Below are 25,744 nucleotides of genomic sequence, written 5' to 3'. Positions count from 1 at the left end.
GACTATGTACCAGTCAGGCAGGAAGAAGTTGTCAAAGCTGTGGTTTACTAAGGAAGTTGAATCCCTCCTCAAGAGGAAGAAGGCGGCTTATGTTAGGATGAGATGTGATGGCTCAACTAGGGCGGTTGAAAGTTACAAGTTAGCCAGGAAAGACCTAAAGAGAGAGCTAAGAAGAGCCAGGAGGGGACATGAGAAGTCACTGGCCGATAGGATCAAGGAACACCCTAAGGGTTTCTATGGGTATATCAGGAATTACAAAATGACGAGAGTAAGATTAGGGCCAATTAAGTATAGTAGTGAGAAGTTGTGCATGGAGTCAGAGGAGATGGGGAAGCACTAAGCTAAATGAATACTTTTCATCAGTATTCACACAACAAAAAGACAAGGTGGTCAAGGAAATAGTGAGATACAGGCTACTAGACTAGATGGGATTGAGGAGCACAAAGAGAAGGTGTTAGCAATTCTGGAAAGTGTAAAGATATGTAAGTCCCCTGGGCCAGATGGGATTTATCCTAGGATTCTCTGGGAAGCCAGCGATGAGATTGTCGAGCCTTTGGCTTTGATCTTTATGTTGTCATTGTCTTCAGGAATAGTGCCAGAAGACTGGACAATAGCAAATGTTGTTCCCTTGTTCAAGAAGGGGTGTAGAGACAACCCAGGAAATTACAGACCTGTGAGCCTAGAGTCATAGAGATGTACAGAATAGAAACAGATTCTTCAGTCCAACCCGCCTATACTGTAAAGTTTTGAAAAAGGTTTATAAGAGATAGGATTTATAATAATCTAGAAATGAATAAGTTGATTAGGGATAGTCAACATGGTTTTGTGAAGTTAGGTCGTATCTCACAAACCTTATTGAGTTCTTTGAGAAGGCGATCAAACAGGTGGATGAGGATAAAACGGTTGATGTGGTGTATATGGATTTCAGTAAGGTGTTTGATAAGGTTCCCCATGTTAGGCTATTGCACAAAATACGGATGCATGGGATTTAGTGATTTGGATCAGAAATTGGCTAGTTGAAAGAAGATAGAGTGGTGGTTGATGGGGAATATTCATCCTTGAGTTCAGTTACTAGTGGGGTACCACAATGCTGGTTGTCATTTTTATAAATGACCTGGATGAGGACATAGAAGGATGGGTTGATAAATTTGCAGACGACACTAAGGTTGATAGAGTTGCTGATAGTGACAAAGGATGTTGTAGATTACAGAGAGACATACATAAGCTGCAGAGCTGGGTTGAGAGGTGGCAAATGGGGTTAAATGCAGAAAAGTGTGAGGTAATTCACTTTGGAAGGAGTAACAGGAATGCAGAGTACTGGGCTAATGGTAAGGCTCTTGGCAGTGTAGATGAACAATGAGATCTCTGTGTACAGGTACATAGATCCTTGAACGTTGCCATCCAGGTTGATAGGGTTGTTAAGAAGGCATATGGTGTGTTAGTTTTTATTGGGAGAGGGATTGAGTTTCAGAACCATGAGATCATGCTGCAGCTGCACAAAACTCTGGTGCGGTCACATCTGGAGTATTGCGTACAGTTCTGGTCACTGTATTGCAGGAAGGATGTGGAGGCTTTGGAAAGGGTTCAGACGAGATTCACTAGGATGTTGCCTGGTATGGGGTGAAGGTCTTACAAGGAAAGGCTGAGGGAAGTGAGGCTGTTTTTGTTAGAGAAAAGAAGGTTGAGAGGTGACTTACTTGAGTCATATAAGATAATCAGAGGGTTAGACAGGTTGGACAGTTAGAGCCTTTTTTCCTTGGATGGCGATAGCTAGCATGAGGGAACATAGCTTTAAATTGAAGGGTGATAGACTGCCTACAACACTGCCTGCAACAGTAGTAGACTCACAAACTTTAAGGGCAATTAAATGGTCAATGGATAAACATATGGATGATAATGGAATAGTGTGGGATAGATGGGCTTCAGATTGGTTCCACAGGCCAGCGCAATGTCAAGGGCCGAAGAGCCTGTACTGTGCTGTAGTATTCTATGTGCTATGTTATACAATAATGATTGCTCTTACACAAGTGGTCAGTACACAGTCATTTGGTCAACTTGGCCCACCTCAGATGCAGTGATACTCCCATCCTAAATGGATTGTGGACATCCGAGCCAAGCAAGCTCTCGGAAGCATACTTCAAAAATCTGTGCTTAAATCGATATTTGGGTAAGTAAAGTCCTTCAAATTCACTATCTTCTAATTTTTGCTTGAAGTGGGAGCTTAGGAATGTTCTGACTAGAGAAAGATTGGTCCACTAAAGGATAATGAGAGAAGGCTGTGTTTCGAACCTGAGAGAATGGGTGAGATTCTGAATAATTACTTTGCATCAGTTTTCACTGAGGAGAGGAACATGATGAATCTTGAGATTAGAGATAGAAGTTTGATTAGTCTGGATCACGTTGACAGACAAAATCCAGCAACTAGCAGGAAGACTACAAATAACAGTCAATAGCTTAATTACTCATAGTCTTAACAAGGTATTTTCCTGTTCTCTGGAACTGAGACAAGTAATTTGATACAGAAATATCCTACTGACATTTTATCAGATCTAGTAGGAAACAAATACATTCAACCCACGCTTTGCAGAATGTTAGATTTAATATCACTGTACGATCTACTGAAATCAAACTTTTCACTCTTCAACATTATTACTATTCAATTTACTAAGCATGAAATATACTTGAAGCTACTACGAGAGCCAATTGTTAGAGACTACCTGTTTGTTTGGATTTTGATCAGTTTACATACTTTTATGATGATGCTAAAATAGTGGAAAAACGCATAAAAATCAACAATTCTCCACAAGTACAAGTAGCCTGGCTTCATTTCAGACAGGTGATATCTTCACCATTTGATCCTGGTTTATTCACCTCTAAGGGACAATCACTGTACCTGGTCCCTTGTTAAATCAAACATTTGCCTCTTGGAAAACGTTACAAGTAATTATCAAGAGATGGTGAAATATTGATATTTATCAGTGAGGTAGAATGATGAAAACATTAATGAAATAAGTAGACTTAATATAAAATATTCAGTTGAATAAACTGAAAAACATGAGAGGATAGAAGGGTAAAGAGGACAAAACCTCTGGGTCTGAATGGATTGCATCCATGTATTTTAAAATGATAAAATACTTCAAAGGAATCTAGGGAAAAAACAGCACAGCATTTCTTAACATACTTAGTGATTTGTTTGAGGAAAAAATGTGGTGTCAGAACCCTGTACCATGTCATTCCAATATTTAGAAGGAGAACACATTCAGGGAATTATAGTCAGTCAGTTTACCATCCGTGATAGGAAAAAAAATGTTTTGGAAACCTTTCTAAAGAACAGAATAGAAAAACATCTGAAATAGAAATATAGCAATTGATAGTCAGCATGGATTTTAAAAGGGAAAATCCTGCTTGCTTAACATCTTGACTTGTTTTTGGAGAGGTAACCAAGAATGTGAACAATAGTGATGCAGCAAATGTACCTGGATTTCTGATGAGGTGCCCCATAAATAGATTAAATAATAACACCAGAGAATGTGGAGTCAGGGGACAAGTGGCAGAATGGATTGTCACCTTGCCTACGGAATCCTATGTAATCATGAAATAGTTTTTGTTTACCTGAATAAATACCACTTTGCAGTCCCATGGTTTGTAAGTAATTGTGGCAACGTTCTTTGTGTTCTTCGAGTGAGCTGCGTTGCTTGTAGCTTCTCCCACAATAACTACATTTGTGAGGCTTTCCAACTACACACAAACAGGAAGAGGTCTTAAAAGAATATTGAATGGGCTTCACATTTGTAATTTGTTATTAATAAGGTATTTGTGTTTCATGAGAATATGCACTTTCATCTGTCTTGTATAATATACTCGCACCAACAGACATACTCAAACTGCATATCAGAGTATTGCATATATATCTATTGACTCTATGATCTGCCTGATGAATTAACACATTTCATAAATACAGAGTTCCTTATCTATCATTTAGCCAGCACTTAAAAACAAAACACAGCAGTTCTGGAAATTTGAAACAGAAGCAAGAAATGCTGGAAATGCTCAGCAGGCCTGGCAGCATCTGTGGTCAGAATAAAAGCAAATATTTCAGTTCAATGATATTTTTAGAATTGAAAAATTCAGAGATGTGACGGATTTTATGCAAGTACAGAGGCAGAGGAAGGTGGTCTAAAATACAGCTAGGAAGGTCTGCGATTGGCTGGAAGACAAGGGAGATGACATGGTAAAAGAACTGTTGGTACAAAATCTCATCATCATCATCTTTCCCCTTGTACTAGTTGCTTTCTGCCATTTTCATGAATTAGATTAGAGTCAATGAGATGCTAAGGGAATTGCCTTCTGTCCCTGCTACAAACTCTGTTTCATAGCCACTAGCTCCATTTCTCTCCCTAGTGACTGCCTGAACCACACTTTTCCCGAATGTGGTGTCATTGGCTCCAAGATTAGCTTTCAATTACACATGCATACCTTTAGTAAGGCTGCCTATTTCTTCTTGAGTAGCCCTTCCTAATTTCCAGTTCATCTGCTACAGAAACACTTATTCATTCCTTTCTAATTTCTCATACTATTGACCTGCCACGTTCTGTGCTCACTGACTTCCACTAGCCCGTTGTTATGCACCATCTTGGGCATAAAATTCTCAAAGTTGTATCTCAGATTCTTCAATAGCTTCAGTCCTCCTTATCCCAGCAATTGCCTCCAACTCCACAACACTGAGATATCTTTGTTTCTTTAATTCTGGTATCTCAAATATTTTTGAATTTACTTGCTTCATCATTGGTGGAAGTATCTTCAGCTGTCTAGAGTTCTAAAGTCTGGAATCCCCTCCCTGAAAACCTCTCGGACTCTTTTCCTCTCAGATATTTCTAAAAGCCTATCTGATCAAGCTTTTGGCCATTTGACTTAAAATGCCTTTTCATGTTTGGTGTCAAATTTGTTTTTGATTTTGCAAAGCACTGTAGCATGGTGTCTGACATTAAATGTGCTACATAAATATAAGCTGTTGTTAATAGTATAAAAAGTGTTGAAGCATGAATATGAAGAAAATATAATCTAAAACATTTCTTAATATGGTGAAAATGTTACACAAATAAGATTTGGATGCAGAGAAAGTATGGGAAAGAATTTGGGTGGCACGGTGGCATAGTGGTTAGCACTGCTGCCTCACAGTGCCAGAGACCTGGGTTCAATTCCCGCTTCAGGCATCTGTCTGTGTGGAGTTCGCATATTCTCCCCGTGTCTGTGTGGGTTTGCTCTGGTTTCCTCCTACAGTCCAATGATATGCAACTTAGGTGAATTGGCCATGCTAAATTGCCTGTAGTATTAGGTGAAGGGGTAAATAAAGGGGTTGCGCTTTGGCGGGTTGGTGTGGACTTATTGGGCCGAAGGGCCTCTTTCCACATTGTAAGTAATCTAATGAAGAATAGTCATAACAAACACTACTTTTTGAAAGCTTGAATTGTAACTTAAATATTTTAAAGCTAAAACAACAGTATTTAATTGTATTGAATTACCAAAAATAACTCTTAGGTTACATATTTGAATTTGTTAACCACTTCTGTGAGCATGAGCTAGCTTAAAAAAAAACAACCAAGAATTGATCAGACCAGATAAAGTTTTGTTCAATAACATCAGTAAAGAATGTTGACCTGTTTACAGCCTACAGTAAATCTGCTTAGCACCAGTCCTCCACCACTATTTCCTGCATCACTTAATCTGTGTTTTCACAAGAATGTAATAAGATGCTACTTACAAAATTATACTAAGTTTGTTGAAATTTAGCTGCTGATGGCTAGCCAGAGGCAGACATTGAATACACAGAGGCTACAAAAATGCACTAATTACACTCATTTAAGAAAAATCAGAATGGAAACCAAATATTTTGATTAAAATTAGAACACTGTCAAAAGTTAAAACTACTCTGAAGTCCTTTAGTAATTTGATATCAATATTCTGACTGTAATTCACTGACTGAAATGTAGACTATTTCTACTCGTGCAGTGACTGGGTTTAGTTATCTGGTTCAATTATAGTGCTGTTTAGTAGAATAAGGTAAAGCTCAATGTATGCAGACTTGTATGTGTGTACAGAGCACTGATTACTAACATGGACTGCCAATGATATTTACAGTATCAGAAAGAGTTGACAGAACTGTCACATATGTCTTGAGCAATTGCAAAGTGGTCTAAGTGTCCCATATAACCAGGGTACTACATTACTTGTTTAAAAAGGAAAACAACACCTTTGTAAAGTATTTTCTATCCAGTGAATGTGTTTTACAAATAAGTTACTGTTGTTTTACAGGAAAATGTAATAATTGATTTGAGCACAGGAAGATTTCATAAGGAGCAAATGACTAGTTGATGGGCTAAAAATGAATTTCCTCACAGTTGTGGGTGCAGGAGTCACGATTTACAATTTCCTACATCTAGTTCTATAGAGGCCAGCAGCACACACCTTTCATCCACATATGAAGAAGTAATTGAGGAAACAAGCCACTCTATCAATGTCCATCTTCTAACTGTACATTTACTGTAACTACACACTTTGCCTCTCCAAACCAAAGGCACCCCATTCAAACTTTTAACTTCACAACTGTAAACTTTCCTAATCTATGCTGCATAATATTTCCTGACTTAAATGTCAAAACCTTGCCAAGTACTACCTGCTTAACACAACAATATAAAAGGTTATATCTATCTCACAAATTCTCAATACCTACCTCCCCTAAACCTACTGCAAAGTGTCTCGAATGGTGACAAAATGATTGTATTCCTCTAACCACCCTTTGATATCATTTACCATTGTCAATATCACAATACAATCATTTATATATTAAATACTGTATTCTCCAACTTATCATGTGATGGAACCTACTGTATTTTGTATCTTTCATATTTCAGATACTGTACTCCATCTGCAACTTTAATTTAGCAGTGTTCTCTTTCAAGTTCCAAATTTAGAACATGCAGACAATCACTGGACTTTTATATTTATGCTCATTAAATTGGATAAAGAGATCTGATATGACTACTTGGTTGAAACCTTAAATATAAATTAATATTAAACATACATATTCAGAAATCGCTTTAAATACCTGCTCAGTAAGTGCAAAATTGCCTATGGAACAGTTACAAAGATCAGGATGCTCTTAGGCTCAAGATTGTTGTTTTTGTTGAATTGCCTGATTTCATCATGTTATATATAGCAGAACTACAACAGATCTAATTGAATGGCACCAGAACATTGGAGGGAATCAAAATAAAATTAATTACATAACTAATAGACACACTCAATAACTACCGGTAACTTATCACTTCTGGGTTTTTTTAAAAAGAAAGAGCATTTCCTAAAGTGTGGAAAGAGGCTATTTAGGCCCATCAAGTCTCCAATTTCCATCCCACGCAGACCCATCACCCACATCCCATCTCCGTTACCCCACATGGGGTTTTTACCAAGACTAACTCACCCATATTGCACATCCCTGGACATTATGAGCAATTTGGCCTGGCCAATCCATTTAACCTGCACATCTTTGGACTGTGGGAGAGAATTAGTGCACCTTAAATATCATTAATGTTTGGGTTTGGATTTTAAAAACGTGGGCGGCACAGTGGCACAGTGGTTAGCACTGCTGCCTCACAGCGCCAGAGACCCGGGTTCAATTCTTGCCTCAGGCGACTGACTGTGTGGAGTTTGCATGCTCTCCCCGTGTCTGCGTGGGTTTCCTCCGGGTGCTCCGGTTTCCTCCCACAATCCAAAGATGTGCGGTTCAGGTGAATTGGCCATGCTAAAATTGCCTGTAGTGTTAGGCAAGGGGTAAATATAGGGGTGGTGGTATGGGTGGGTTGCGCTTCGGCGGGTCAGTGTGGACTTGTTGGGCTGAAGGGCCTGTTTCCACACTGCAAGTAATCTAATGGAGGAGGAAGGTGCAAACTCCACACAGTCACTCAAGACTGGAGTCGAACCTGAGTTTCTGATGCTGTGAGGCAGCAGTACTAGCCACTGTGCTACCATTAGTAGATGCTTGTTGATATGGTATTTGTTTAACTGCCATGTGAATGGAAAGTAATCCCTTCTTCAAATGATAGAAAAATGAATATGATGTTTATGTTAATATTTTATGTACCTGATGTTTAATGATAAATTGGTGACTAACATGGAGTACACATTGTCAAAATATGTACCCACCAGAATGAGTCCGTAGATGACCTGTGAGTGCATCCCTACGGCGGCAAGCATAGTTGCAAAGATGGCACTTGAATGGCTTCTCTCCAGAGTGCAACTTAATGTGGCGAAGTAGATTGCCTTTCTGAGTAAAAGATGCACCACATTGACTGCATTGGAAGGGGCGCTCCCCTGCAAAGCAGAGTATATTTGTTAGCAAAAAAAAAACAGGATATTAAGCGCGGAATTTCAGAAAAAAGATGTGTCTCTGTTACTGTTTTCTAATTTCTGCCAGCTGTAGGTTTGATATAACATGAGGCATTCAGATTAAACCTGCCAGTTTCTCAACGCTTCAGTGGCTGGGTCAATTTGATCTGAAAATCTATTTTTTTTTAAATCAAAATGGCACATCACAATGAAGATTCAACCTCATTTAAATAGAGTGCCTGCATCATTGTGTGTTAACAGCTACTCTTCCTGATCAGCAGTTTCAGAATAAACAGATTTGATTTTTGAATGTTGTGGCATTTTGGTTTTTTAATGTGGTTTTTTCAGTGGTTCTTTTAAAAAAATAAGAAATGGCAATGAACAAAAAAAAGAAAACTTATTAAAAATGCATTTCAGGCTTTCAGTTTAATCTCTGCATCACATTCTCATTTTAAATGTGAAGCATTTCACTACTCCAGTTATGATTTTCTTCATGGAAATGGCATGCAAAAACGTGGCATAACAAAATCCAAATGAAATGATGAAGGTAAAAAACAGATAAAAGCGGTGCCTGTTTTTACCAGTGTGGCTACGTTTGTGCACCATGAGGACATTTGGGCCAATGCAAATTATTCCACAGATATCACACTTCAGCTTGCCATTTGGAAGTCGAATGCCACCAACTCCAGAAAATGCTTTGTTGCCTTGGCCATTGTGTGGTCCGTTCAATTTAGTCACAGAAGTATCTATCATGCGTAAGTCTTCAGCGCACTCTTCACCATTTGTGTCACAGGTTCTCCCATTCTCTTCGTCACTCGGAGTTTCAATTTTAATAGAATTTGCTGCAAGAAAATAGAACATAAAATACAATAAATGTTGATGTCATGATACTAATGTACTGACAAGACAATCACTTTTATTTCCATGAAGGAAAGTGGATGAGGAAACATACTAGTTTTTATGTTGAGGAATCTGACTGCAATGGGGTCTTTGTGAGTCAAACAACTGAACATCAAATAAAGAACAGAACATGAACAGGCTATTCAGTCCATTGAACCTTTCCAACATTGAAGACATCATAACAAAAGGAAATTAATATGGATTCTAGAAATTGGAAATAAAAATTGGAAATGCTGGAGTCCGGCAGCATCTGTTTCTCTCTGCATAGACCTGCTGATGTTCTCCCGCAATTTTTTGTTTTGGTGAGATCTTGGCTGTGTGACCTAATTCCACACACTTGTCTTTGCCAATCTTAATATATTTGACTGACCAAATCTAAAACTATTAAGTGCAGATGGAAAATTACCAATTGACCATGTGCTAACAGCTATTTGCATAAGGAATTGCAAACATCTGCTACCTTTCATTGTGTAAGAGTGTTTCTGAAAATTTCTCCTGACAGGCAAGGTCCTTAATCTACGTTCCCTCCGTGATACAATTCCCAATCAGACTCTCATATTATTTCCTTCATGAAAAGCACCACTCCCCTTAGGTTTCTTGGAAGATTTAATCAAATTATCTATCAAATTTCTGAATTCCAGGGATCATAGTTGTGTACTTTAACTGTTAGGGAACACGGTGGAAAATCTATGTTGCACACTGAGGCTCACATTGGCTTTCTAAGATGTGTTGCCCAAAACTGCTCACAGTACTCCAGATATAGTCTCACTTAGGTTTTGCACCATTGGAGCATATCTTCTAGCCCCCTGGATTTAAAGGCCAAACTAAGAATTTTTTCTCTCTTGTTCATTATTATCACGAACAGATTAACAATTCACTTACAACATTTGTGTAGTCATTCTGGATTCCTTTATAGATCCCAATCTTAATTATAAACTAATAAAACAATGCATTTAAATATTGGAAGATCTATTCTGAGATAGAAAATGAAATAAACTACCTGCATCGGTATTGGTTTAGCATTAGTTGGTGTAAATTTAATATTCTTTCTTACATGTGGCATTTTCATTAACTAGTACTGTCTGTACTCATTAGCTGGACAGTAATACAGTTGGAATGTCAAGGCAAAAATAATAGCATACATTTTTACATCAACAATTAAATGTTGAAATTCTGCCACATTATCACCTCCTAGATAATGCAAAAGGACAGGAATAATTAACGATAAAAATGTAATACATCACAGAGAAGACTCATTTGTGGGCTCAAACTCCAGAATGTATAAGATTTAATTGCAGTTAACCACATGATGAAATAATATAAACACTTAAGGAGCTTCTGATTCATGTTACATTAGGATGTCCCTATGGAAAGAAAAATATTTCTAATTTTTTTTGACTGTGGACAATTCATTGACACTAAAATGGAAGCAATTCTGGAAGCAGAATTATCTTCTTAAAGCTGTATCAGGTAAGACAGCTTCTCAATGGCTTTAAGGAGTAACCATTTGATTACACAAACAGGGTATTTCTATTTTTCACGTGATGTGAGCATTGCTGACAAGGTCAGCTTTTATTGTCCATCCCTCATTGTCCTCAAGGAAGTGGTGGTGAATCACTTTCTTGAATCACTGCATGCAACACATCATTGTTAGGAACAGTGTTTCAGGACTTTGAACAGCTGTAAGTCAGGACATTATGAGGTTTGAAGGGGAACTTGCAGATGTTGGTGTTTTCATGCATCCATTGCTCTTGTTCTGCAAGTTACTGCAGGTCATTAGTTTGGGAATTATTTTTAAAGAAGTTCTGGTGAATTGTTGTGTACATCTGGTAGATGATTCATGCACAGCCGCAGTGGTGGAGAATGTGAACATTTAATTAGGTGGGTAGGCTGCTTTGCAAGTGGAGACTATTTCTTTAAATTCCTAATTTGTATCTTCTAGATGATGGATAGACTTTGAGAATTAGGTCGTGAGTTATAGATAACTGCATTTCCAACCTCTAACCTGCTCTTATAGTCACAATATTTGCATTGTTCATCTAGTTAAGTTCCCATTTATGATGAATCCAAAGGTGTTTGGTTCTAATCAATGTTGCTATCCATTAGCCCAAGTCTGAATATTATCCAGATTATTATCATGCTGCAAATTGGTATCAACTGTTTCATTACCTGATGAGTTATGAATGTAATTAAACAATGTACAATCATCAGTAAACATCCCCAAACACTCGCAGTACTCAACTTATAATGGATAGAAGATCGTTCATACATGAGTTAAAGAAGTCTACAAAGGAATTCCGGCAGCAATGACCTGTGGCCGCTTTTAAGAGCCAGATTTGCAACCATCCTCAGCCAAAACTGCTAAGTAGATGATCCACCCCAGCCTCCTCCTGAAGTCTCCAGCATCATAGCCAATGCAATTTTCTTCGTATGATATCAAGAAATGTCACTGGATATTGCAAAGGCTGTAAATCCTCACAACATTTTAGCAGTTGTACTGAAGATCTGTGCTCCAGTATTAGCTGCACCCCTAATCAAACTGTCCCAGTAGAGTTGAACCAGTGGCATTCACCCATCAATGTGAAAAATTGTCCAGGTATATTCTATCCACAATAGGTAGCATAAATCCAATCCAGCATCAGTCTACTCATAAACATCAGCAAAGTGATGGGCAGTGCAATGAATTTAGTCAGCAATAACCTATCTAATGATGCTCAGTTCAGGTTTTGCTAGGACCTGTCAGCTCCTTATCTTATTACAGCCTTGGTCCAAGCATGGACAGAAGAGTGAACTCCAGAGCTGACATCTCAGTGGGTACCCTTGAAAACAAGGCAGCCTTTAATTGAGTGTGGCATCAAGGGGTAGATAGGATTCATTGGGGTGAAAATTCCACTACTTAGTGTCATACCAGTACAAAGGATTGTGGCTGTTTAAGATGAAACATCTCATCTCTAGATCATCTCTTCAAGAGTTTGTCAGGGTAGTGTCCTGGACCCAAATATCTTTAGCTACTTCATCAATGGTCTTCCCTCCATCATAAGGGTCAGAAATGGGTATGTTCACTGATTACAGAATGTTCAGCTCCACTGAAAACTCCTCAGACACTGAAGCACTCCATGTCCATATGCAGTCAAATCAGGACAAAATTCAACTTGGCTGATAAGTGGAAAGTAACACTCTCCTTCTCCCACACAAGCTCAGTAATGACGATCCTAAAAAGAGACTATAACCACTTGTCCTCGATCTTCACATCGTTACAATTACTGAATTCCTCACTGTCAACATCCTTGGATTATCACTGACCAAAGACTGAGTTAAACCAGCCAGTTAAATAGTGTAGCTACAAACACAGGCAGAGCTAGGAATCCTCTGACAAGTATCTCACATCTGAGCTGTCACTGTCTGCCCACCATCAACAAGGCACAAGTCTGGAGTGTGATGGAATTCTTTTCACTTCACTGTATGAGAGCAGATCCAGCAACACTTCAGGAGGTTGGTGCCATTCGAGCGATCCTCCAGTCCCCCTTTCAACATTTACTCCTTCCACCTCCAGGTACAGTGGAGGCAGCATGTGCGTTTACAAGATGGACTGCAATAACTTGCCACTGCTACTCTGACATTCCCTGCAAAACCCATGATCTGTACTGCTTAAGGGTGCCACATGCATAGCAGGGCAGCAGCGGTGAACATTTCCTTTCAAGCCATACATAATTCCTGACTTTGTCAATATTGTATATTGCAGTTCCTCCAAACTCATTGAGTCAAAATCCTGGAACTTTCTTCCTAACAGTACTGTAGGATTTGTCTATTTCCTATGGATTGCAACAATTCAAGAAGGTAGCTCATTACCACCTTTCCCAGTGTAGTTAGGAATGGGAAATAAATGTTGGTCTAGCCAGCAACTCTCACATCCCACAAATGAATTATTTCTTTTTAAATGACTGACGACTGATATCAATGAAACTGGGGATCTTAGGAGAAGGCGGAGTTGAATTGTAACACAGTACTTTCAGCTCAAATAGTGATATCAAACAGCTCTGGATCTTTTTAAGAGTTAGGATTAGCCACAAATGATTTCTCCTACACATTGTAACTATGGCCCTTCTAATTGTGTAATCTTCTGCAACTAATATATTCTGTTCCTCCACATATTCTACATGAAGAGGACTGAGTGCATCTCATTTTATCAATAATTCCCCTAGGCCTATCTTTGATGCAGAGCGCCTGTGCACTCCAGACCAGTTGGTGCTGCACTTAATAAAATTAATTAATAATGAAAAAGTCATTATCAAAAATAATTGAAAATACAGCATTAATAGCTAATCTTTAAACAAGATTACATCAAGCCTGGTCAACCTTAATATAAATAGAATACTTGAGATGGAGAAAAAGGGATCTCTTTCAGGCAACTACATCTAGCACATTTAAAGATAGTTTTTCATATTTCATTCAAGTTTTCTGCAGCTTTAACTTACACCATGATATGGAGTACTTTGTAAATTTGGTAAGTGGAAAACAGTCAATACAGCTATCAAAATTATTGGTTTTGGAAGCATTTACAGTCCTAGTGAAAGCACTAGCCATAGAAGATAGAACAACATCATTTTTAGTGCCCAATCTTATTTAATCCTGCCATTCTAATAGATAGGGCTGTTACTGGTTAAAATATTACCATCAGATTGACAGTCTTCAATTTGCATATCCAATCACATAAATTTAAACTCAGTTATTACATTAATTGCTACTCAATTTTATCTACTGACTGATCCATTATTTCCTAACAGTAACTTCTGCTTTCTGTCATGTTTCAAATGTTTAAGGATAATGACTAAAATTACTTGTCCGATTGAATAATTTAAGCCCATAGACTTAAATGAAGCAAATATAATTAAATTATGATTAAAATTTGATGTAAAACAGAATATAAATCAACTCTTTTTCACCTCATTGATGTAATGGGCAACATCTTTCCTGCAAAGAATCTTAGATGAAACCTTATTCTAAGCAAACTATCCCAAGCTTTCACTTTTGAGCTTTTAGCTGAAATTCTGAAAGGAGAACAAACTGTATTAATATAGCAGTTTTAATGTATTAGAGTAGCGCAAGGTGTTTCGTTGGAATGGTATGAAGTAAAACTGGACATTGAACACAAGCTGATGGATAATAGAGCAAATTTGAAAAGCTTAGCTGAAATGGAAGGTTCTAAGGTGTATTTTAAAAGACAAAAGAGAGGGGGAAAGCAGCAAGGTTGAGAGAGGAGTTTCCAGAACTTAGGCCTTAGGCTACTGAAGGTAGCACTGTAATCACAATCAGGTATCCCAAAACCTTGCCTGCAGTTGGAAAGACTATAGGAACCGAATGAGGTTATTCTGCTCATTCTCCTGCCTTCTCCTCATAACCCTTGATACCTTACCAATCAAGAACCTATCTATCTCTATCTTAAATAGACTCAATGATGTGGCCTCCTGCTGCAGCAATGAGTTCCACAAATAAGCACCCTCTGGCTGAAGAAATTCCTCACCACCTCAGTCGTAAAGGGTCATCTCTTCACTCTGCGGCTGTGCCCTTGGGTCCTAGTCAGAAGATGAACACCTGAACAGAATTGGAACAGGATGTAACCAGTCCAGATAAGGGCAAAAGATCCACATTGACCTGGGGCCTACATTTCATCTGCAGTCAAGGGCAGAAACAGCTCAATATTGTGGGACCCAATTGACATCTGGACCAAGTTTGAAAAAAAATCCAAGAGTGACATTACAGGGAAGTCCTGAGTGGATTGGTTGTTTAGCAATTGCTGTTGGTCTTTGTAAATATACAGGGAATAATTTAAGGCTACATTATGGCAGTTCAGTTTGACCAGAAAGCTCCTCTTCTGTGATGTAAGAAGTCAAACCCATGGTCTGTGTCCAGGGTGACCCCATGTGCAGAAGGTGTCTCCAGGAACAGCAATTGGAAACCGTGATTCTGACCTGGAGTAACAGCTGGAGGCACTGTGGAGCATTCATAAGAATGAGATCTTATTGGTGTGTTTGTACAGTCAGGCAATCATACGGCAGGTAGAGTGAACAGGTAGAAAGGGATTGGGCAATTCCCAGTAAAGCCACAAGGCAAGGAGTTGACTGGGTCTCTCTCTCTCTCTCTAATAGATAATCCATTTTGGATGCAACTTGAGGAAATGATTTCTCAGGGGAATGCAACAGAAGTCAGGTCCATGGCACTACAAGTGGCTCACCTACACGGGGCAGAGATTGTTGTTCACCTTGAGATTAGCAGCATACGTAGAAAGAGGAAGTGGTCCTGCATCAGGAATTGAAGGAGCAAGGCAGAAGATTAAAAGCAAACCGTCAAAGTTGTAATCTCTTTGTTATTCCTGGTGTGATGTACCAGTGAGTGAAAGGATAGGTGGAGAAAATAGATGACTATGTGGCTAAGGAGTTGCAGCAGAATGGAGGGCTTTAGATTGCTGGATTATTGGGTCTGGTTTTGTGGAAGGTGAGACATGTACAAGTTTTATAGGTTACACCTGAAGTCAATTGGACCAATATTCTTGCGGGGATGTTTGTAATTGCAGTTGGTGGGGGTTTAAAATACTTTGGCAGGGGTGAAGTGGAAGTATAGTACAGAAGAATAATCAGGTCAATCTGAAAGGCTGCGCAAATATAGTCAAGTTAAGCCAGAATGGAGCTCAATGGCATTTATTCTAATGTAAGTGGTCTTGCAAATAAGGGAAATGCATTGACAGTGCTGACTAACACATAGGGATGTAATATCATTGCTATCATAGAGACATAGTTAATGGAGGTCTGGCAGCTCAATATTCCAGAGTATTGAATCATTAGGTAAGATTGGGGATATGCAAAAGAGGAGATGTCGCAATATTTATCAAGGAATCAATTCTTGCAATAAGCTTCCTCAAATAACGCCATATAGGTAAAGCTTAAAAGATAACTATGCCTGTATTCTCTATAGTTTAGATGAATGAGAATGAATCTCTTCGAAATATATAGAATTCTGTTGGACAGACTGGACGTATGGATAATGCTTCTCCTGTCTGATTTGAGATGAAGGCATCAAAGCTATGGTAGTTAAATTTGCAGATGACACAAACATAGGTAGGAAAGTGAATTGTGAAGATGACATAAGGGCCATACAAAGGGATATAAATAGGTTAGATGTTTGGGCAAAGATCTGGCAAATGCAGCATAACTTGGGAAAGTATGAAACTGTCCAATTTTACAGAAAGAATAAATAAAGAAGCATATTAATTAAACAGTGACAGGTTGTTTAGCTTTGAGCTATGAAGAGATCTGGGTGTCCAATTGCATGAATCACAGAACATTTGTGTGTAGGTACATCAAGTAAACAGGAAAGTTAATAGAATGTTACGATTTATTGTGAAGAGAATTAAAAGCAAGAGTAGGGAGGTTATGTTTCAATAGTACAAGGCACTGGAGAGGCTGCATTTGGAATAGTGTGTACAGTCCTGGTCACTGTTCTTTCTTAAGGATGTTACAGCATTAGAAGCAATTCAGCGACTGTATACTAGACTAATAACGGGAATGAATGTGTTGCCTTCTGAGGAAAGACTGGACAGGTTAGGCTTTATCTTCTAAAGTTTAGAAGACTCAGAGGTAACATCATTGAAACACAAGATCCTGAGAGGTCTTGATCGCATGGATGTTGAAAGGATGATTCTTTTTGTGGTATTTTCTAGAACTAATGGTTATGGTTTAAAAATAATTGGGGGGGTGGGGTGGGTGTGCAACTTTCAACAGAGATGAGGATACATTCTTTTTCTCTCACAGGGTTGAGTGTTTTTGGAATTCCTTTCTTCAAAAGGCAGTGGGTGGAGAATCTTTAAATATTTTTAAGGCAAACGTAGATTACCAAAGGGATGAAAAATTACCCAAGATAAGAAGAAATGTGGAGTTGTGGTCCATGATCTTATTGAATCAGCCCAAAGGGCCGATCAACCTACTCGTTCCTTGTTTGTTTGTTCAAATGACTGAACAAGACTTGGATATAATTGAGGAGATAGGTCATGGTACTTTGGAAGACCTCACGTTTCAGGATATGAAATATGGGAAGGCAGCCAAAAATGCATTAAACTAGACAAGTCTAGAGATGAACAGTTTATGCCTGAAACACCGACTCTCCTGCTCCTCGGACCTGCTGTGCTTTTCTAGTGCCACACTTTTTGACTCTGACTCTCCAGCACCTGCAGTCCTCACTCTCTCCAAGACTAGAGATGACAAAGGCAACAATGAGTGTTTGAGGAGCAGTTGAATTGAGGCAAGGTATAGTCGGGCAACATAAGGTACATGGAAATAGTCAATGATAGCATGAAATATGGTTGGAAGCTCATCTCAGGGGCAAATATAACAATGTGAACTGGGACCTCGGGAAACAAAAGTCTTAATGATTTTCACCCAACCATAGTAATTTATGACTGCGATTTCACTTGAATAATAATATTGAGAACTGAAAACTTCTGTCTATTGCTTAAATACATTAATCAATTAATTTTACAACTGTATCATATTTTCACAGCTGCACATTGCGTGTTGGGGAGGAAATGGCCTCACATGGGACAATAATATTAAAGAGACCATTTCCTTTTTGGTTTTATAAAGAGGTTACAATATCATTTTGCTTAACAACAATCAAAGGCTTGTAAAACAGAGATGTTTGTGCCTGACCTTTAGAGGTCAGAGGTTTGTAATGATTAGCTGGTATCTATCTATTTATTCCGCAGTAACATAATAGAAGAAACATCTACGCTGGGGATGTTCATCTGTCCTACTTCTAAACTTGCACACACGGCACCAGGAGTAATACAGAGATTACAGCCATTGAATTCCTCCTTTTTAATCTACTGCCTAGCTCCCTTAATTCTTAATGCAAGACCTCATTCCTCATGTTGCCCGTATTATTGGTACAAAAATGTACTATAATCTCTAACTCATCACTCTCCCCTCTCAGGAGATCTGGCAGCTGTTCAGTTACTTCCCTGACCATGGCACCAGTGAGGCAAAACACCGGCCTGGAGACATGTGTTCGGCTGCTGAAAGGCCTCTCTGCTCCCCTGATTAAATCACCAATTGGTAGTGTTCTTCCTTTCCCCATCTTCCTCACACCTACCCCCCACCATGCAGTTAAGCTACTTGGTGCCAGAAGCTTGGCTCTGACTGCACTTTTCCAAAGTCCCAGCACCCTCATCAGCTTCCAAAATAGAACATAGAACATAGAACAACAGTGCAGAACAGGACCTTCGGCCTTCGATGTTGTGCCCACCTGTGAACTATTCTCAGCCCGTCCCTCTACACTATCCCAAAATGATCCATGAGCTTATCTAAGGATTGTTTAAATCTCCCTAACATGGCTGAGTTGACTACATTAGCAGGTAGTGCATTCCACGCCCTTACCACTCTCTGACATCTGTCCTAAATCTATCACCCCTCAATGTGTAGTTACGCCCCCTCATACATGCTGACATCTTTCACTGTCTACCACTGAATACCAGTTAGTGAGAAGGATTCTAGGAGACTCCTGGATTACCTGCCTATTCTTTCTGAACTGTCTGTGATCTTTCCTCTTGACTCTTGAGCTGCAATGTAACTACCTCTCTAAATGTGGTATCCACATAACTCTCAGCCTCATGATGCGCCAATGTCCTCAGTAGCTGCTCAAGCTCCAAGACCTGGAGCTCCAGCTTCTACAGTTAGAAGCACATCCTGCACATGTGGTCATCTCAGACACTGGCAGCATTCAGGACTCCCCACAGGTGACAAGCCACACATTCTGTTTGGTTCGCCTCTCTCGACATTTCTTAAACTAGAATTAATGTCTTAGACTAGCGTTATTAGTCTTATTTTGTTAAATGTCCGACTCTATCACAAAGGTTAAAGAATAACTATAACTCAGTTCCCACAACTCTAAATCTGTAGGTAAGGAAGGTTTAACCAGTGTCCAATATTCACTAATCTGGAATCTTTCTCACCTTTCAACGTATGATGGTAACAAGAGGCACACTATGTTCCTCGATTTCTTGCACAGTTTAAGTTAATTGAATTTATTTGAAAGAATAAATGTAATTGCTCATGCTCATATTCATATACTTCTTTGAAGTTGCCTTTAGTACTAACTAGGGCTGACACTCCGAAATGCAACCTAATAGAATTGTCAGTCACCTCAGCCCTAAGCTCGAGACGCTGTCACAAAAGTCACTTGTTGGATCTCTTGCAATCCTACAGAAAATGTATCAATTTGATGGAGAGGAGACCAGCAAGGCTCCAAAAACCTCCTCTTCAAATAATCTCTGCTCCTAATGGCACAAATGGCTATTTTTATTAGCATGAGTTCATAGAACAATAGACCAGTACAGCACAATACAGGCCATTTGTCCCACAATGCTGTGCTGAGCATTTATTTTAATCTAAGATCAACCTAACCTACACACCCCTCAACTTACTGACGTTCATCTGCTTGACCAGCAATCGCTTCAATGTCCCTAATGTTTCTGACTCTACTACCACTGCTGGCAGTGCATTCCATGCGCCCACCTACCTCTATGTAAGGAACCCACCTCTGGCTTCTCCCCTAAAACTTCCACCAATCACCTTAAAATTATGACCCCGCGTGACAACCATTTCTGCCCTGGGGTGAAGGCTCTGGCTATCTACTCTATCTATGCTTCTCATTACATTGTACACTGCTATCAAGTCACCTCTCTTCCTTCTTCTCTCCAGTGTGAAAAGCCCAAGCTCACTCATCCTCTCTTCATAAGACAAACCCTCCAATCCAGGCAGCATCCTTGTAAATCTCATCTGCACTCTCTCTAAAGCATCTACATCCTTCCTATAATGAGGCAACCAGAACTGGACACAATATTCCAAGTGTGGTGTAACCAGGGATTTATAGAGCTACAGCAAAACCTCGCGGCTCTTAAACTCAATCCCCTTCTTAATGAAAGCCAAAACACCATACGATTTCTTAACAACCCAATCAACTTGGATGGCAACTTTGAAGGATATTAGTATGTGGACCCCAAGATCCTCTGTTCCTTCACACTGCCAAGAATCCTGTCTTTAACCTTATATTCAGCATTCAAATTTGACCTTCCAAAATGAATCACTTCACATTTATCCAGGTTGAATTCCATCTGTGACTGGATGCAGAGCTGGGCTGAGAAGTGAATGTCTTATTGCACCCTGCAACAGCCCTTGACACTACCTGCAACACCAAGGACTTGTGTGTCATCGGCAAATGTAGTGACCCACTCTTCCAATTCATCTAAGTCATTTACAAAAACTACAAAGAGCAGAGACCCAAGAACAGATTCCTGTGGGACACAACTGGTCACCTACCTCCAGATGAAATACTTTCCATCCACTACCACTTGCTGTCTTCTTTTGGCCAGCCAATTATGTATCCCAGCAGCCAAATTTCCCTGTATCCCATACCTCCTAACTTTCTGAATGAGCCTACCGTGGGGAACCTCATCAAATGCCTTACTGAAATCCATATATACACAACATCCACTGCACAACCTTCATCAACTTGTCTCGTCACATCTTCAAAGAACTCAATAAGACTTGTGAGGCATAATCTGCCCCTCACAAAGCCAGGCTGGCTATCTTTGATCAAACTATGTTTTTCTAAATAGTCATAAATCCTATCTCTCAGAATCCTTTCCAGTACCTTACTTACAACTGACGTAAGACTGACTGGTTTGTAATTCCTAGGGATTTCTTTATTCCCTTTCTTGAACACAAGAATAACATTCGTCTCTCTCCAATCAGCCGGTACTAGTCCTGTGGAGAGTGAGGATGCAAAGATCATCGCCAGAGGTGCAGCAATCTCATTTCTCGCTTTCTGTAGTAACCTTGGATATATCTGGTCCAGCCCTGGTGATTTATCTATCTTGATGCATCCCAGAGTTTCCAGCACATCCACTTTCTTAATATCACTCTGTTCAAGCCTATTAACCTGGTCCACGGTGTTCTCACTATCAACAAGATCCCTCTTGCTTGTGGATACTGAAGCAAAACACTCATTTAGAGCCTCCCCTATCTCTTCAGACTCCATGCACAAGTTCTCTCCACTATCCCTGATCAGCCCTATCCTCTCTCTGATCATTCTCTTATTGCTCACGTAAGTACAGAACACCTTTGGGCTTTACCTAATCCTGCCCTCCAAGGCTTTTTCATGCCCTCCTAAGTCTCCTCCATCCATTTTTGAGTTCTTTCCCAGCTACCCTGTAATCTTCTGAAGCTGTGCCAGATCCTTGCTTCCTTAACCTTAAGTAAGCTGAGGCCTACAGTGCGAGTAAATGGAAGACTATGCCATGGAAACCCAGAAAATAATACAGAACACAATACTGATTCAGAGAACTAATGGAATGTTTTCCTTTGTTACTAGAGGAATTGAACATAAGTTCTTTATACAGGGCATAGAGTCATAGAGATGTTCAGCATGGAAACAGACCTTTCATTCCAACCCGTCCACGTTGGCCAGATATCCCAACCTAATCTAGTCCCACCTGCCAGTACCCTACCAATATCCTTCCAAACCCTTGCTATTCATATGCCCATCCAAATGCTTCTCAAATGTTGCAGTTGTACCAGACTCTACCACATCCTCCGGCAGCTCATTCCATACACGTACCACTCTCTGCGTGAAAAAGTTGCCCCTTAGATCTCTTTTATATCTTTCCCCTCTCACCCGAAACCTATGCCCTCTAGTTCTGGACTCCACGACCCCAGGGAAAAGATGTTGCCTATTTACCCTATTCACGCCCCTCATCATTTTGTAAGCCTCCATAAGGTCATCCCCTCAGCCTCCGACGCTCCAGGGAAAACAGCCCCAGCCTGTTCAGCCTCTCCCTATAGCTCAAATCCTCCAACCCTGGCAACATCCTTGTAAATCTTTCCTGAACCCTTTCAAGTTTCACAACATCTTTCCGTCAGGAAGGAGACCAGAACTGCATGCAATATTGCAACTGTGGCCTGAACAATATCCTGTACAGCCGCAACATGACCTCCCACCTCCTGTACTCAATACTCTGACCAATAAAGGAAAACACACCAAATGCCTTCTTCACTATCCTATCTACTTGCGACTCCATTTTCAAGGAGCTATGAACCTGCACTCCAAAGTCTTTTTGTACAGCAACACTCCCTAGGACCTTACTATTAAGTGTATAAGTCCTGCTAAGATTTGCTTTCCCAAAATGCAGCACCTCACATTTATCTGAATTAAACTCCATCTGCCACCTCGCAGCCCATTGGCCTATCTGGTCCAGATCCTGTTGTAATTTTAGGCAACCCTCTTCGCTGTCCACTACACCTCCAATTTTGGTGTCATCTGGTGAGACCACATCATGATTGCTGATGCACTTTTGAACTTAGTTAAGCAAGGATGTAAATGCCTTGGAAGCAGTTCAGAAGTAGTTTACTAGATTGATACCTGGACTGAGTGGGTTATCTTATGAGGAAAGGTTGGGTTGTTTTCACTGGTGTCCAGAGGAATGAAGGGGGATTTTATTTTCAAGTTTACAAGATCTTGAATGATCTTGACAAGGTGAATGTGAAAAGCACGTTTCCTCTTGTACTTAATGGTCTATTTATACTTCAATTGGTATATAGAGATAAAGTTGCCATAGTTCTACCAGATCAAAGGGATGCAGTCTCATTAAGGAGAGATGACTGGTGTTGGTTTAACTTGAATATTACCATGACTCAGGCAAAGAAAGACATTGAGAAGGAGAGTCAGTCCTTCATGTTAATTTTAGCTGGTGTGAAAGTTGAACCAACACTGTTGGCAGCACTCTTCACTGCAAACCAGTTGTTCAGCCAACTGAGCTAACCAAACCCCATTTCCAAGTATGATACTGGAATCAGAGACACTGGGAAGTTCAAAACATAATTGGAGTCAACATTTGATGAGCTGAACTTATGCAGAATAAGTTCAGCGGCCTGAAAGGCCTATTCTTTCTCTGACATTTGCTGGTATCCTGTAGTGTGGTTATCTAAAGACAAGTTGTTATCACAACTGTTAATTACATTATATTTAGTGGCTGTTTAACAAAAGTAACACATTGTAGGTCCCATGGTTTTCTTTACTCATAGTTGCCTTTAACGCAAAAAGAAGCCATGGAAGTATCCAAGAAATTGCCAACTTTAGGAGTTCATTTTCAAATGACTATCAATAACACATAATTGGCTTTAATGCTTGCTACTTGATTCTATTAAACAAGTGATTTACATCGAAAGTGATCTGCCATGGGAATGTGGCACAAATTATGACAGATAAAGAAAGCTTTGCATACCAAGTACAGAGAAATCTCATCATGTTTTATCCAAGATAAAAGTAAGTATGCTAATATTTTCTAAACAAGATCACTTTGAAACTTCATCCAAACATAATTTTATCAAGCATTTGAGAACTGTCCTTCAGAGTTGGCAAGCAACAGCCTGATGTAATCATACTCATAAAATCACATCTTACAGACAACATCCCAGACACAACCATTACCATCACTTTGCTAGTTCAGCGTGAATGACTCTTTAGAGGTGGAAGCACAGTGGTAAATAGCCAGTTACTGCCCTGAGAATTCTCAACATTGATTCTAGACCCCCAACAGGTTTCATAGGATCAGGTTAAACATGGGCACTGTGTTAAATGTGATAGTCTTCAAGGGATCTATCAAAACATGAGCTACCATCAGCAGCAGAATTGTATTCAACCACAATCTGGAATCTCATGGTCTGGCATACCCCCACATTCTGATTACCATTAGGCTATGTGAGCAACCCAGTTCCATGAAGTGAGCAGACAACATGCATTAGACATATCTGAAAATGAAGAATTAACCTGTTCAAGTGATAACACTGGACTACTTGCATATAAAATAATGTAAGCAACAGGCAATAGACAGGGTCAGATGATCTCACAAACAATGGATCAGATTTAAGCTCTGCAGTCTTGCAACATTCAGCCCAGCACATCAGTGCTAATGAAAAAGTTTGCATTCGTTTGCATCTATCTTCAGCCAGAAGTGCTGAGTGAATGATCCATCTCAGCCTCCTCTAGATTTCCCCACAGCATCACAGATGCCACTCTTCAGCCAATTTGATTTCCCCTACATGATCTAAAGAAACAGGTGGAGGCACTAGATACTGCAATGGCTCCAGGACCTGACAGAATTCCAGTAATAATATGAAGATCTAGAACTTGATGTTCTAGCACATCTATCATTGACATTTACCCAACAATTTGACAAAATGTTCACGATTGTGGTAGAATGCTTACCACTTGCCTGGTAAGGCACCCCCAACCAGTGCAAACTGGCAACATGTCTTCTATCCACCAGACGCACTGGAGCAACTCATTCATGCTCTTTCAACAGCACCTCCCAAATTCATAACGTCAACCACTGAGAGATACAATGGGCCAGAGCTGCATTGGAACATCAATTGCAAGTTCCCCTCCAATTCACGTATCATTCTGATTTGGAACTACATTAATTTATTGCCACTTAGTCAAATTCTTAGAGTTCCTTTCTTAACAGCACCATAGTGTCCCCACACCGAATGTACTGCAGCATTTCAATAGAGCAGCTCACGAGCGCCTTCTCAACAACAATTAGGGAAGGGTAATAAATACTGTGCCCACTTTCCCTTGAATGAATATAATTTTAAAAATGCTCGCAATTTTTCTAATTTCAAGGCTGCATAATCTGACAGTTTGGGTGGGGTAGGAATTCTGAAGTGAGTAACTTCATCTCCTGACTCTCCAAATTCTGTCCATTGTCTGTAAATCTATTTAAATTCTTTTGAGTATTGAGGTCACCTCTGAACCAGAAGTTTCGGATTCAAGTCTGATTTCATAGTCATGGAAGGTACATTCAGAACAGTCAAGCAGATTGATTATCAACATTGTTCCAGTGTTGTGGACAGTTAGAGTGGAGAGCCTCCTGGCTGAACAACAGTCAGTGTGGAAAGGCATCCCTCAAGCAACAGCCTTGAGTGACCTTTGTCTGAAAAACCTAGCTGTGGAAACAGACATAAGCATGAGCTTTGTCAGCGTCATGAATAAACATATACGGGAAGCTTTTAAATCTAAGGCCAAGATTTTTACTCCCAGGTCACATGTTCAGAGCCCATAGAACTTGCAAATCTTTTAAGATAGCTGCCTGCAGTCCTATTTTTCAATGGGCAGATGAGTAGTGGGTGTAGCACAGGCAGCCTGGTTTAGAAGTCAGGTTTGGCAAATAGAAAGAACTGGTGAGATGCTGGGTACAGAGTTGGGCAGGTCTTTGGAATACACGATATCTGGCATTTAAAAATAATGAATGCCCAACGAAAGATCTTTCAGGCCCTCATCCAACTCATATAATCCCCATTTCCAATCAATGCCTCACCATGCTGCCTCATGCTCCCTATCCTTCTGCCTTATCCTT

At 39.8% G+C, this 25,744-nt stretch overlaps 1 protein-coding gene across 4 annotated transcripts in view; it reads right to left on the bottom strand.

Moving 5' to 3' along the window:
- ikzf1 (IKAROS family zinc finger 1 (Ikaros)) overlaps positions 1-25,744 on the bottom strand; it is an 85,799-nt gene that overhangs the window by 10,370 nt on the left and 49,685 nt on the right. For 3 of the 4 annotated variants that reach the window (XM_060825486.1, XM_060825490.1, XM_060825488.1), the window contains exons 4-6: positions 8,964-9,224; positions 8,200-8,367; positions 3,613-3,738 (exon numbers count right to left, since the gene is read on the bottom strand). In XM_060825486.1, the coding sequence (XP_060681469.1) occupies positions 3,613-3,738; positions 8,200-8,367; positions 8,964-9,224 (555 nt within the window). The remainder of the gene's footprint in view (positions 1-3,612; positions 3,739-8,199; positions 8,368-8,963; positions 9,225-25,744) is intronic. The other variant, XM_060825489.1, reaches the window with a different exon arrangement.

This window comes from Hemiscyllium ocellatum, chromosome 5 (assembly GCF_020745735.1).
Source record: "Hemiscyllium ocellatum isolate sHemOce1 chromosome 5, sHemOce1.pat.X.cur, whole genome shotgun sequence".
Classification (NCBI taxonomy): domain Eukaryota; kingdom Metazoa; phylum Chordata; class Chondrichthyes; order Orectolobiformes; family Hemiscylliidae; genus Hemiscyllium; species Hemiscyllium ocellatum.
This window is presented reverse-complemented; position numbering and strand designations above follow the sequence as displayed.